The sequence below is a fragment of the Watersipora subatra genome, chromosome 4, assembly GCF_963576615.1.
Source record: "Watersipora subatra chromosome 4, tzWatSuba1.1, whole genome shotgun sequence".
In the NCBI taxonomy this organism is placed as follows: Eukaryota; Metazoa; Bryozoa; class Gymnolaemata; order Cheilostomatida; family Watersiporidae; genus Watersipora; species Watersipora subatra.
The window spans coordinates 9,150,614-9,165,028 of record NC_088711.1 but is presented as its reverse complement, the minus strand read 5'-3'; the positions used below and the strand labels follow the sequence as shown (position 1 = coordinate 9,165,028).

Below are 14,415 nucleotides of genomic sequence, written 5' to 3'. Positions count from 1 at the left end.
AACATTTTCTCAATAATTGAGGCATTTTTGCAAAATAGCAGCTTATTTAAATGTATATTGTAGGTACAGCAGCAGTAGCAATTTTAGCACAAAACATAAACAGCTTAAATGCCAGCTAAACATATTATTAACCACCAGTGTCTACTTTTTTTATTAACTTTTAAAACTAGTATTAACCAGATCTTTTATTAAAGCTGTGTTAAAGCTTACATGATCCAGAAAATTGGAATGGAATTTATTAATATTTGCATTGGCTGCGCTTGAAATATTCTGTTTATTCGTTATCTCCCCCTGCATGCGAGTGTGTGGCATAGCCTACAACAGTCATAAGGGAATAAGGGGTCACCAGCAGATGCTATATTTTTATCTCTTTGTATAGCTCTAGGAGAGGAGGGGAGGGGGGTAGGTCGTCACTAGTTGACAAATTAAAAATCCACGCCGAAATAACTAAATATTTTCTTTAGCAGTTTAGTATAATCATATGGTACATTGATTACAGTTAATATATTTTTTAAGATTCTGACACCAAACCACACCTGCTGTAAATATTGATGCAACCATGTGAGAAGATTTTCTGGTTTACTATAAATATTATTTAAAATATAATACTTGCAAATGCAGCCAACAAACTTGATGTAAAAAAATGTAGTTTTTCTATTATCCCTATAATTAAACTTAATAATTAGGTTTTTTTTCTGGCAGCTGAGCTAAAAAAATCTTATTTCTTACTCTTAGCTACTTGTTGAATGATAAAAAATAAAATAATAATTTAAATAAATTAAAATGAAACTTTTAGAATTGTCAGCTCTTGTTAACTAGTAACTGCTTTGTATAAGTTTTGCTAATTCAACACAATACTTCAGATTCAATTAACTGTAGACAGTCGCATAAATAAAAGGCAAGAGCTAATGTTGGTTACAACCATAGAGTTATTTTTAGTTATCTATAGATAAATCTATGGTTACAACTGTGAGCGCTGCGGAAAAGTTGCACTGCTTGCATCATTATAAGCATAAACCCATCACATCATATATTCATCTGGTAAGTTCAAATCTCTATCACTGTTCTATAACTAGTACCTACAAACAATAACATTCAATTCTTAATCAATAATTATTCGTTTAATGAATTGCGCAGCTGCCACCGAGATACACATAATGATAGAGATCAGAGTTCATGACCTGAAGCTTTCACAGGCATGGAGAGAGCACCCCTCCTTAGCAATGCGTATGAGGCAGAGAGCTAGGGCTGTACAGCGTAGCAGACGCATCAGCAATGCCGTGCCTTGGAGGCAGAGTTTGCCTTCTAGTCTCCAGGGTTGAATAAACACAGCTTGCTGCTTAGATATTTAATGTTCCACATTTGGCAGCGAGGTGCATGGATGTTAATCCAGGAAGCTCATGTTATAGCAATGATTTATTTCTCACTAACTGCATTTGACCTGCCTGAGCTCTAAATAGCTATCCAATCTGCTGAATGATCATACCATATGATAGCTCTGCAAATACTGCACCATGAAGTCACACAGAATACACAAAATAAAATAATTAGCATAAACTATATTAATAAATATTAAACCAACAAAATCATAAAAAAAGAGAATATATATATAATGAAGCCTTCAGAGCTAGCATGTATATGTACATCAAATAAGGGGAGGGAATAACGCCACAACTTCACAATAACAGAGAACCACAAGGCATTGTCTATAACACAAAGAAAAACTCACTAAAAGGCAAAGGAGACAGAATATTGCTAAAAATGCTGCCACATGAAACATTCCTACTGTGAAGGTGCCATAAAACTTTTGTGATGAACCTGAGAGTCGCAGAGTCAGCTATCGTTGGCTACCGATTCATCTTGACAACCTTCGGTTCCAGCTATGAATGAGGCAGAATTTATATTATCAACGACAAGTTACCTGCGGGCCAGATAAACCTTTCATCAAAGGTGTCTTACATAACTAAAAACTGACATTGAACGGTTAGTATATGATAACCTGCTGAATGGTTTATATATTAAAGGTGAGTATGACAAGGTAGAGCAACTATAAATTGTCTTGACAATATTCTATGTATGCGGTAAAATCATGGAAGGACGACTCTGGCATTATATGAGAAATCTTTCGTCGACCAAAGTCTTTTGAGCCAGGTTTCGACGACCGAGGCCATCCCGCAGCAGCTGGAAGAACTGCAACAGCGATAAAAGAGTGTGTAAGTCCACATGGTGAGTAGTACCTAGGTAAGTGAGGATAACTTCAGCTAGACTCTCATATAATCTGTGGGCCTAACAGTAGAGTAGTCTCATATGTGGACCTAACAGTAGAGTAGACAACCCCTGGAGCCCACTCAGACAGTTACATTACATGAGCAGGAGAAAAGACAGCAAACAGTCATATTTTCCATTCACTACTCTCAAATGTACTTTAACATTCTGAACCTCGTACAAGCCTTCCGGCACCGTAATTAGTCTGAGTAACTCTCACCAGCAGGTAATAATTAGGAGCAGCTGGTGGGAGAGGCTGAGAGATGGGAGAGTTAATAAAACTAATCAATCGAACAGAAGTAAAGAATCTAATTTCAAGCGTAAATTGGTTAATGACCAAGCTATAAAACTATACCAGAGAAACATTATCACCAGCTCAATGCTTTTTACCACATCTATTTAGAATTAAAAACTGTTAGAAGATTATCCTGCTATTGCATTGCTGGACATCTGTTTGAAACACAAAAGTAACTGAACTAATTTCCTTTACATATACATGCCTTTAACAAGTCAAGTTAGGAGCCAATTACCGCTTCGGCTGGGCTGTTTGAGATATACTTAGAATGATGACAACTTGTAAGATTTCTGGCTACATAATTGTTTCTGATCAACTCACTAGAATTATTGATCTTTGACTATTTATATATTACTTTACTATTTGTAAAGACAACAAAACAAGCTAAAAATAAATATAATACATTTTACAACAAAAACCGTTATGTAAAAAGGGTAAAAAAAGATGCCAACAGCGCAAGTTTAAAACAGAATAAAAGACTGTGATCAACTATGAAATACATGGTTGATAGTTGATACCTATATAAATAGATATACTCTTACCAGACTGACAACATAGACAATGACGGCGGAGAAGATAAATCCTCCACCAGATGTCATGTCGACCAATCCAAAGAGCAGGACTTCAAAGGTTGTTAACGTCAGTTCATGACCATAAAACAGCACCTGGTCAAATGAGTGGCCATTGTCTACAGAGAAAAGACATTGCATGTTCTCAATGAGGCTGGTAAACCTATAACTTTAAAATAACAGATTAGATGCTTGATAGAAATTGTAAATACTAGTACTCTAGTAGTCTCAAGTGCAGTGAGAGATTGTCAGGTATGCCGATAAAGCACAGAAAATAACGATATGCGCATTACTCCTAATACATGGAAGCAGAATGATTGGTGCAGGTGGTAACATGTCCTGCGGTCAAACTCATTGTTGCAGGTTCGAATCCCGTACGGTGCAATCTTTTTTCCCTACATCCAACAGGGCTCTGAATGAACGGACACAATTTTTGTTCTTGTAAACTTCTAGTTCACTCATTAGGGAGTTATATTTTCTCAGTCTTCTACTAACTAGAGGAGTTCATTTGGAAATACCTCTACTGTAATTTGGAAATATAACTTGGAGATCTAGTTTAGTCGTAAAACTGCTTAAATGTTATTTGAGTATTACTCTGGCGGTTGGTGTGCTGTGAGAGATTGTCAGGTGTGCCAATAAAGTACAGAGAATAACTATATGAACAATTATTCTAAAACATTAGAAGGTGAACGTGTTAAGGCGTGGCAAGAATGTGGTTAAGGCAGGTGTTAATGTGTCTGGCTCGCACCTTCATACAAAACTGTACACAAGTTTTCTTAAAATAATTATAATTTCTAACATTTTAACTAATAAAATTACACATTGACAAGCTCATTTAGCAAGCTTCGCAACACCAAAATGGTCGCTAAGCTTAATCCTTTAAAAACATAAAAATATCAAAAAATGTAAATGAATGTTTAAAGTTGAATTTAAATTCCTAGAAAAGATAAGTTACTTTTTCAGTTTGTCAGATTATCAACAGTCGAAACAAAAGATTTGCTAGAAATAGCTAAAAACAAATAAATAAAAGTCATTTTTCGATTAGAGATCAAACTGTGATATTAATACTTCAAAGTTGTACTTACTAAAAGAATAAGCAAACTGAAGTTAGAGCAGCCCTCCTTGTTTTTACCTATTGCATTTCAAACATTTTCGGTCCAAAGGGTTATATCCATAGAATGCTATGACCATTAAAAACACCAGGCTATGTCACACTTATTATCAATCTTAATATCATTCTATTACGCTCACCTATTATGACCTTGGCATCCTACACCTTGTCTAGTATACATACAGTGGCATGACTAACGTCGCCATGCTATATCGTTTTTACATTGATGAAAATTTCAATAAAGGTGCAAAAAACTTTCGGAGAGATCAATACCTATGTGAAAGAAATGATTAAAACAAACCGTTATAAAAGATACCACTCTCCACAACTGTATCAAACTCGGTATCGAGAAGGCTCTCAAAGAATATTTTGTCTTTGACAGTGTAGTCGATGTCCCTCAGCGACTACAAATAGAGTCATATGGAATTTTATTGCGCTATAGGTTTCGCCCGCATACCTCAATCCTAGTACCTAGTATTATTTTGAGGAGATTAGTGTAACAACACCACTATGGTCTCTTACAATTATGGTCTCTTACAATTATGGTCTCTTACAATTATGGTCTCTTACAATTATGGTCTCTTACAATTATGGTCTCTTACAATTATGGTCTCTTACAATTATGGTCTCTTACAATTATGGTCTCTTACAATTATGGTCTCTTACAATTATGGTCTCTTACAATTATGGTCTCTTACAATTCTGGTCTCTTACAATTATGGTCTCTTACAATTATGACCTCTCGCAATTATGGTCTCTCGCAATTATGGTCTCTTACAATTTTGGTCTATTACAATTATGGTCTCTTACAATTATGGTCTCTTACAATTATGGTCTTTTACAATTATGGTCTCTTACAATTATGGTCTCGTACAATTATGGTCTCTTACAATTATGGTCTTTTACAATTATGGTCTCTTACAATTATGGTCTCTTACAATTATGGTCTCTTACAATTATGGTCTCTTACAATTATGGTCTCTTACAATTATGGTCTTTTACAATTATGGCCTCTTGCAATTATGATTTCTTACAATTTTGGTTTTTTAAAGATATGGTCGACTACAATTCTCATTTTTCACAATTTTGATCTCTGATAATTCTGATCCCTTACAAATCTGGTCTCGTACAATTATGGGTTATTTAAAATCCATGGACACGAAGAACAAGCAATGATGCATTTTTGCAAATTAACAGCAGCTTATTTGTATGCATATCGTAGATACAGCCAGAGTAGCAACTTTTAGTAAAGAACATAAACAGCCTGAATGCCAGGTAAACATAATTATTCTTAACAAACATTGTCTACCTTTCTTGTTAATTTTCTAGCTTAATGTAAATCAGATCTTTTATTAAAACTATGCGAAAACTTACATGATCCAGAAAATTGGAGAGGAATTTGTTGATATTTGCATTGGCTGTGATATCACTATTCTGTTTATCCGTTATCTCCCCCTGCGTTCGAGTGTGTTGTATAGCCTACAACAGTCATAAGGTCTCACCAACAGCTCTTATATTTCCATCTCAGTGTATGGTTACAGAGTGCAGCCAACACTTGCGATTCTCCATAGCAGCAGAACAGTTTGTCACTATGGTTGAGCTGATGGTAATATTCAGGGCATAGTATATATATAGCATAGTATATATTGTACATAGTATATATTGTATTTTATCAGCCAAATTGTCAGCAGAGTATAAAACTTTTTATAGTCATTTGAAAATTTTAATTTTATTATGTATATGAAGTTTCTGATCAAATCTGATCAAATGCAAGTAGTTTTGTATGGCAAAGCAGGAACAGCAAAACAGCAGCATATAACATAAAATGACATATAAATGAAATCAATAGAGCCAAAACCCCATACATTCTGCCGCTGCCAAACTTCCATGGCAGCATTAATGTTGTAAGCAGCAAACTCATCGTAAGCCACAGCTAAGCGTCTCTGCTTAATCCTGGCTTTCTGTGAGTGAAAGAGATGGTGAGAAAGTTAATAACTAAGTAGAGTTTCTCAATATGCAACTATTAGACCTGATTTATTTGACCCAAATTATTTGACCTAAATTATTTGACCTGAATTATTTGACCTAATTTATTTGACCTAATTTATTTGACCTAATTTATTTGACCTAATTTATTTGACTTGACTTATTTGACCTAATTTATTTGACCTAATTCTCAAAGGATGTGACTGCGAAACCGATTCTGTCTTAGTTTTTCAGCCTCCATCCACCTTGAACGATTGAGTTACGATACTAGCAGTGTAAGAGACACTAAACTTAACAGACATTTGTTCAAAGTCAGACATGATGAAAATGAGATATGTCAGCGATATGTCATCCAAAGAAAAATGAACGAGTCACGAAAATGAATTTGCAGTCAGCATAAGAATGTTGGGTTAGAGTTGACACAATGCAGAAAATTTACGACTCAGCTCTTCAAGCTTGAAGAATTCTTGAGAAAAACATTTGCCAAATTTATCTTATTCTCTAAACCAATAAAGTGAACTTCAACACCATGTTACACACATGTGTGTGATTTCAAACTTTGGTGCTAAAACTATCAATCCATAGAGATTAGGTGTTTAAAAAAATTCATACTCAAAAGTTTGTAATTAAAATTTAACTAGGATAGAGAGCTAAAAAAGCCCTATGAGAGATATGACCAAAAATATACTGCTGAATAGATAAATTATTCCATGGACTCTATAACATAACAGGAAGTGGACTCCACTAATCACACATTATACTTCATGATAAAAGTAGTTGCTATTCAACCGAGCATAGCGGTTAGCCTTAGTACCTACTACACTGAAGTTAGCCTTATTGTTCATTATACTGTAGCAATTTTTTAACTATAACAATAGCCGTGTGCATCCGTCTGAAGCCACCCTTGGAGATTGAGAAAAAGGATTGCATCATACGGAATTCAAACTCACAATTTTAAGCAAGGAAGACTGACACTCTAGCAACTGCACAGCTCGACTGCTCACTGACACTTGAAAATAATTGTACACATAGTTATTACACCCTAGACTGCCAGGGTACTAGTTGAACACTAACACGAAACAATTAGAAATACAAAAACTATAGCGTAGCCTTGACCTTTTGATTGAGCTGGCGGAAGACTTCATCATACTTATATCTGAGAACTATCGGAAGAGCCATCCGGAATGTCTGTGCATCTGTGTTGGGAACTAAACCTCTGTGGGCACACAGGTTCTCCTGTCAATATAAGAAATAATAAATCAAAATTCTGGTTACACATGGAGTTGTCTGCAAATTGTAGCATGCATCTTAATGGGATAAGCTATACAGTAACTGCTCTATGGCTATATAGAGTTGTATATATAAAGTTTCATTGAGGAGTTGTCAGCCAACAAATACTTCATGGCTAAATGAAACGCACATGTATGATAATTATGGTCCCAGACCAAGGAAGATAACCAAGTATCCATCTAAATATATTCAAGTAGTTTTTGCAAAAATAAAACTTAATATAACGACATCTATCAACAACTATATAACATAATGTGTCAAATGAAAATGCACTTTTCAGCGGTAGACAACTCCTCATTGTAACCAAAAGTATGCAGATTAGAGTTCACTTTACAGTATTTAGGAATCATATACTGTATGCTTTAACCCTGCTTATCGGCTAGTTCTGCAAATAAATGGTAAAAAATTTTTACCAATCTTTATTCTGGAAAAAAGAAACTTTTGGCAGTTATTGTTCTTTCTAATAACTTACATGAAGTAAAATTACAGCTATATAAGTTTAACACAAGCCAAAAAACATTCACTGTAATGAATATTTAAAAAATCCCTGATCAGCATGCACTGGATCAACTTATATTTATTGGTTATCATATGCATCTGTGCATAGATGGCTTGCGTGTGACTAATGATGTCATAGGTGATTATGTATATAGGTCAACTAGGATAGATAAAAATCTGTCACATTCACAAAATGAAGGAGCGATACAAATTTTCATTCAAATTCAAAGGGCAACGAAATTGTCAATATGACTATAACAAGACTTCATTATGGGTTATAAGCAATTATTACTATAGGTTATAAGTTATTATATAAGTTCTTACTAGGTTATAAGACGGTAACAATGAGAGCAAAAAACCTCCATGTTTACATTCTAAAACTCTGTAGCAGGAAAATATTTCAAGCATTTTTTTTTAAATTTTTGTCAGCTGTCTTATATAATGTTACATGATTGTAAAATTACATAAGAAATATCTTTAACCTGAGTGTTCGAACTGTATATTTTCCTACAATATAATACGCTAATAGAAACACCGGCTGGAAGCTAAAAGTATCACCTCTGCTGTTAGATGTAGCCTATGTTTAGTCCTAAACCCTGTCTCAGTCTTATCTAGACTAAAAACAAGCCAATAATTTATATTATCCATCCATGATGAAACCTACTGTTTCACGTTTAAGCTGTCGGAACATCTCCTTCATGCCTGTGTCAGCGATGCCGTGAGGTGACCGACCATGAATGTAGTAACCAAACAGGCCATTTTCCATGATGAAGACACTAATGTTGGCCATTGAGCAAAGGTCAACGAACTGCCTCACCTTGTCCTCCACGAATCTCTCCCAGATGAGGGTGAAGCCAAGCCACTGTATAACAGCTGCAAAAGCAGGACCAGACAACTGCTGACTTACTGACAAAGAGATCATAAAATGATGACTATCCTCTAGGCAGTTGCAGAAAAAACATTACAGTGACAGCTTTTTAACTATTTGAGCTCGGAATGGGAATTAAAGAAATATTTTCTATCCATTATTAAACAGCTCATTCAAACATCGCAGAACTCCCTGGTAAGGTAAGACGATTCCTTTAGTCATTGTTCATAGGCCAACCTCATAACTTGATAGGTTTGTTTTATAATGATTAATTTGTCTGTAAAAATGATAGCTCTGCAAATCAGCAATACCACTACATGGTTCCTAGTTTGCATTAGTGCACAACATGCCCACACTAAATTTATAACTGATTTTTTTGCCTGTATATTCTCCGGGTACTAATCCACGACCAAACAAGAGCGAAGCGATTGATTGGGAGATTTATGATAAATGCACATGTGCACACAACTCCCGAAAAATTATCCGTTAACGGCCGTCACCAAACCTTTGCAACGACATCCTATCAACAAATTTAACTATTTTTCAGTAAAGTCGTTTAAGTATAATAATGATACAGATCGCATATAAACCTATTTAAATATGTTACCAAGCCTTTGAAAGGTTACCGCAAATTCCTAAAACTAACCCAACTAATCGGATTATACATAAATAGACAGATTAATTCTGCCAAAAATCGCCACAAAACGCTTGAACAGCTTGGTTTAATAATAGTTAAGACCGGAAATTGAAACGCCGAGCGACAGAGAATAGAACGATTAAGTCTTGCGCATTTCACGAAAAAATAACGTGCACTTTTCACCAGTCTATAGCATTGTCGAATTGCCGAAGGTTTCGGCAATTAACATAGGAGTATAGAAATCGTTTCATTTTTGCCGATTTCAATTTTTTCATTTTCATTTTCATTTGCCGACACATTTGAGTACTTTCGTATTCTAACTGATGTCTAACGCAGTTTAAGTAAAGGAAATGACGATGATATTTTTTTAACGGTTCTTATGAGATTATTACAATAATTAATTATAAGTTTGGATGACTACAGAACAATGACTACGTAGTACAGATTTTCTAAAAATCTAACACAGTATAAGTAAAGGGAATGACAATGATATTTTTTCTAACGGTTCTAATGAGATTATTACAATAATTAATTATAAGTTTGGATGACTACAGAACAATGACTACGCAGTACAGATTTTCTAAAAATCTATATAAATATCACAACTTTGTGATATTGTTAGCTATGACGTTTTGAAATGTAAACAAAATTGTGCATTGGTTTTATATTATTACTATATTAATAATATTGGTTATTCTAATAATTTCAGTGCATTTTACTTCTAATATTGGCCAATATTGCATTTCTTTTTTTGCAGGAGGAGAGATATAAACATATAATCTTTTCTTTCATTATTGCTGTTTGTTGTATATAATAACACCCACACCCAGTACATTACAGCTACCATTGCAGTTATCCTATTTGACTGCTAATATTGCATTTCTCAACCATCAGCACCCTTTCTTTTTTCCAATATCACTTTGGGCGTGGGCTGTATGACAGTGGAATTTCTAGTAAAGCATACATCATATTTAGGTCAACCTCAGTGGGCTCGATAACCATTAACTTATCACCTTACTCTAGTTACATCTTGACAATCATTAAAGACATTAAACATTTTCTACAAAATTCTTTCTTCGCAATTAGAAGTGAGATGAAAAATCATGAATCTCTTGTAGTCTGTTGCCCTGTGACAAGGCCACCTGGGGCTTTGTTGAGTAGATCCACAATCTTTGAGTTGATGTAGCGCATTACCAATGGTTGCTGGATACTCTTTTTTAACACCACTTCTGCTCCTTGTATGTTCAAACCACTGACCTACCATCCATAATGAGAGACCCCATACTACTGACCCATGGCTGCTCTTTCTATTAGAAGTGAGATACACCAGCCAAAGTTACCACAAATACATTTACATTGCATAAATAGCTAAGCAGGTATATAATTTTCCTACCAATACCAATGGCAACCTGACTGACTGAAACAATTTGCATAAAGATTGATCCAAACAAACACCCGCAATCACCAAAGACCTAACCTGTAGGACACAAGCTAAACTTCGTTATCAATTGTGTAGCTTCTATAAGGAGTGGTTGTTTTAGCTGTGAGTCTTTTAGCCATTGTATTGTGAACGTAATAGAACAACGAGAGAAATAAATTTAAGTTGAAATACTTTAGCGATACGTGTATTAGCAACGACGGTCAAAGACGTGTTCTAAATGTGCACTTGTTTCCGGATTGTCACAATTGTGGGAGACGCGCGATGTCCCTCACATTAGATCACGTTTCAAGTCAAATGCTACGTGTCTCGTGATTGGATGATTGATTGAGAATCAGTGTTCCCAGTGGCGAGTCCGTTTCACACTCATTTTCGCAATGGCGTTATCTATCCGATTTTTGCAAAATATGCAATTGAAAAATGACTCTGTACTCAGTTATATGTGAATGCACGGGCATTTTTTGTTTTTAAAATATTATTCTGAGTATTTATCTGTTGTAAGAAATAATTTATATTTTGCTAAATGTAGTAAATTACACAAAATAAATAGGGTGAAAGTTGGCCTTCATCAGTAAATTGTGTTTACCTTTAAGTATTTATGAACAATTGATATGGATTAATTGAAAGACTACGTGTCATAGCCCACGTCCCTTACCAATTACGAGCCATATTGCCGACATAACTCCAAATCTGAACATAGGACTGTGAGGTGATATGTAGCTATTACTGTCTGGCTGAAAGGAAGATTTCCGATCCTTCGTGCATAAATTCTCAAAGCCCACAACCTACACATATGTAGAAAGGATTATTGAAACGGAATGAGACTTGCTTGTTAATCACCTTGTAACTTTGTAAAGCTATAGGCTAGTAATAGAGTGAGTGCTGTTCATCCAGAGTATTTGCATCAGAAAAGCCGCCACTACGATTTAGCAACTAAAGGTCACACTAGACTTGTCATATCTTTGAGTGCTGCTTAGATAAGTAAGGTAATGCAGTGAGACCTTACTCTAGGCCAACTACAAATATAAATATCAGATTTATAAATATAACGTTTATAGGTTTGTATAGCAACAATGTGAACCTCTATGGTTCTACTCATACGAAATCCTATCAGTAATATTCAAACCACAATTGAAGCAAGTTTCACTTCACGGATACTCATTGCTATGTAGCATTAAAATCTCCATGTTTGCCTGCTTATTTTGCTTGGATTTTTAATCCACTCTACAAGTAATCCACAATCCACATTATAAATAGTCACATATTATAATAGTAATAACAATAAAGATTAAAACTAAAAAAAGGGTATTAATCACCAGCCAACTCGCTTCTCAACCAAAACAAGATACTAAAAACTGTGGATTTGTAATTATTCGTTGACTATCGGATGAGAATTAAATTGTTACAAGCGGCAGCAGTAACGGCAGCAGTAGGTGAAACTCACATTTAGAAAAAGAATAGTTCCAATGATCTGTACCAGCCCTGAGATCTTTCTAGTTGTCTGTATCTCATTCCACTCATTTGCCACAAAGTATGTCCTCCAAATACTCACAGACGACTCGGAGTCGTTCTCACCTTGATCGCTTCCTGTCATTAGATGATGTATAGTACGTGAGCAAATCAAATTGCATCATGGGGGATAAAGATAACAAGGTTATAAGTACTGTATAATAATTTATAGGTTTGTTTAGCGGCATTCTTTCCAAACTGTTTAAGCATGTATCACAATGTATAGACATATATCAGGTGTATATAAACATATATCAGGTGTGTATAGACATATATCAGTGTATAGACATATATCAGGTTTATAGACATATATCAGGTGTATATAGACATATACCAGGTGTGTATAGAAATGTATATAAACATATATCCCATGCGTATAGACATATATCGGAAATGTATAGACATATATCACATGTGTATAGACATATATCCCATGTGTATAGACATTTATCACTTGTGTAAAGACAGCAGAAATTGAGAATGTGATTCAATGGCTTTATCATTTCGAATTCATGAAATTTAATAATTTTTATATTGAATAATTGAAGAAGCCATTTTGGTTTTCTGACAATTAATTCATAAACCCTCAAAGCTCACCTGCTTGAGACTCTTTTGCGCTGGTCTTTGGTCTTTCCCAGTCAATCAGAAAGATGTCTATTGGCACCTGAAGTGATGACAATTGATGCAACAAGACAGCGATGCTTAAATTATCTGTACAGAAAAAGTTTTGTGAAATCTGAATTGCCTGCAGCTCAAAATGAATTTAGAGGAAGAGAGTGTTAAACTAGTGACATGGTATTAGCCAATTATTAGAACTTCCTGCAGAAACAAACTAGCTTAAGATCTACCTACTTGTAGTTAGCATTCAGAGCAACCCTTTCATAGCTAAAACACATCTTTTTGCCATAAATAAGAACGATAAATAATTGCGAAAAGTATCAAATGAGAGTTTCATTAAATATAAAAGTTGGCTGGACTATTACGCGTCCCTTACCTGTTGCACAAAAAGATGAAGGAAATCGAAAAGCTTGAGAACAAATGCGATGATTACAAAATTTTTAAAGAAAGTTTCCTGGCTTTCTGTGATGGGCAGCAGATACACATAATCTTGCCTCTACAAAAGTATAAAAAATAAAAATTACTAGAAAAACACCATTCTGAGGGCTATCGTTAGACTAAGAATAAAGTTATCTTCTCTTACCTTAAAAGTGACAAGCCACCATACAGATATAGAGACGAGGACTATGAGGAACGCATTGCTCAGGGTTCCTGTCATGAAAGCCATAAACTTCATGATGACCAAGGGAAAACCGGTAGGACCCGATCTCTTTGTCCATGTGTATGTCTGAAATATTTGAACTGACTAAAGCCTTGTACACCCACCTATAGAAAGCTTGTCAAAACTCAGATAGGTAAACTCTGGCTTATTTAAAGTTAACTTTTCAACAGCTCTTAGAGTACGGAATTTACATCTGTATCATAAAACAAATTACTAAGGCAGACTCATCTATATATATATTTCTCAAAGTATGTCCGTGTCTCGTCGTATATCTGTATATCTGTTGGTTTTCCGGCTATGGCTATTATTAGAACAGCGGAGCTGGACAACAATGCAGACGCAAAATCATGCCTTACCATCATTGGAAGCCTAGCCTTATTAAAGCACATATATTACATAATTTTTTTATTGTATATTTCAATACATCAGAGTCTTGGCTTTCGAATGAGCTATTGTTTGCCATGGTGAGACAGACATTGGTTGGTGTTTATAGGATTTCCCCAGAGCGCTACCGCGAAAAAGTTTACTGGCATAGTCTCGAAAATTGTGATGTCACAATTCTCATATTCGTTGTTGTGTGCTCTTACCGCTTATTTATCAACTACGAAAGCGACCATAATGACGCTAGTGGCAGGCAAAGGTAGGACAACTCCAGAGAACGAATGAAAAT

The 14,415-nt window shown here is 35.1% G+C and overlaps 1 protein-coding gene across 1 annotated transcript in view; it reads right to left on the bottom strand.

Annotated features, from left to right (window-relative positions):
- Positions 1 to 1,658: 1,658 nt before the first annotated feature.
- Positions 1,659 to 14,415, bottom strand: part of LOC137393888 (meckelin-like) — a 29,209-nt gene continuing 16,452 nt past the window's right edge. Inside the window, exons 13-23 of the mRNA XM_068080601.1 lie at positions 13,668 to 13,811; positions 13,461 to 13,580; positions 13,064 to 13,130; positions 12,402 to 12,544; positions 11,613 to 11,742; positions 8,679 to 8,887; positions 7,343 to 7,462; positions 5,615 to 5,719; positions 4,542 to 4,644; positions 3,103 to 3,248; positions 1,659 to 2,190 (exon numbers count right to left, since the gene is read on the bottom strand). Coding sequence (XP_067936702.1) covers positions 2,110 to 2,190; positions 3,103 to 3,248; positions 4,542 to 4,644; positions 5,615 to 5,719; positions 7,343 to 7,462; positions 8,679 to 8,887; positions 11,613 to 11,742; positions 12,402 to 12,544; positions 13,064 to 13,130; positions 13,461 to 13,580; positions 13,668 to 13,811 — 1,368 coding nt within the window. The 3' untranslated portion in view covers positions 1,659 to 2,109. The remainder of the gene's footprint in view (positions 2,191 to 3,102; positions 3,249 to 4,541; positions 4,645 to 5,614; positions 5,720 to 7,342; positions 7,463 to 8,678; positions 8,888 to 11,612; positions 11,743 to 12,401; positions 12,545 to 13,063; positions 13,131 to 13,460; positions 13,581 to 13,667; positions 13,812 to 14,415) is intronic.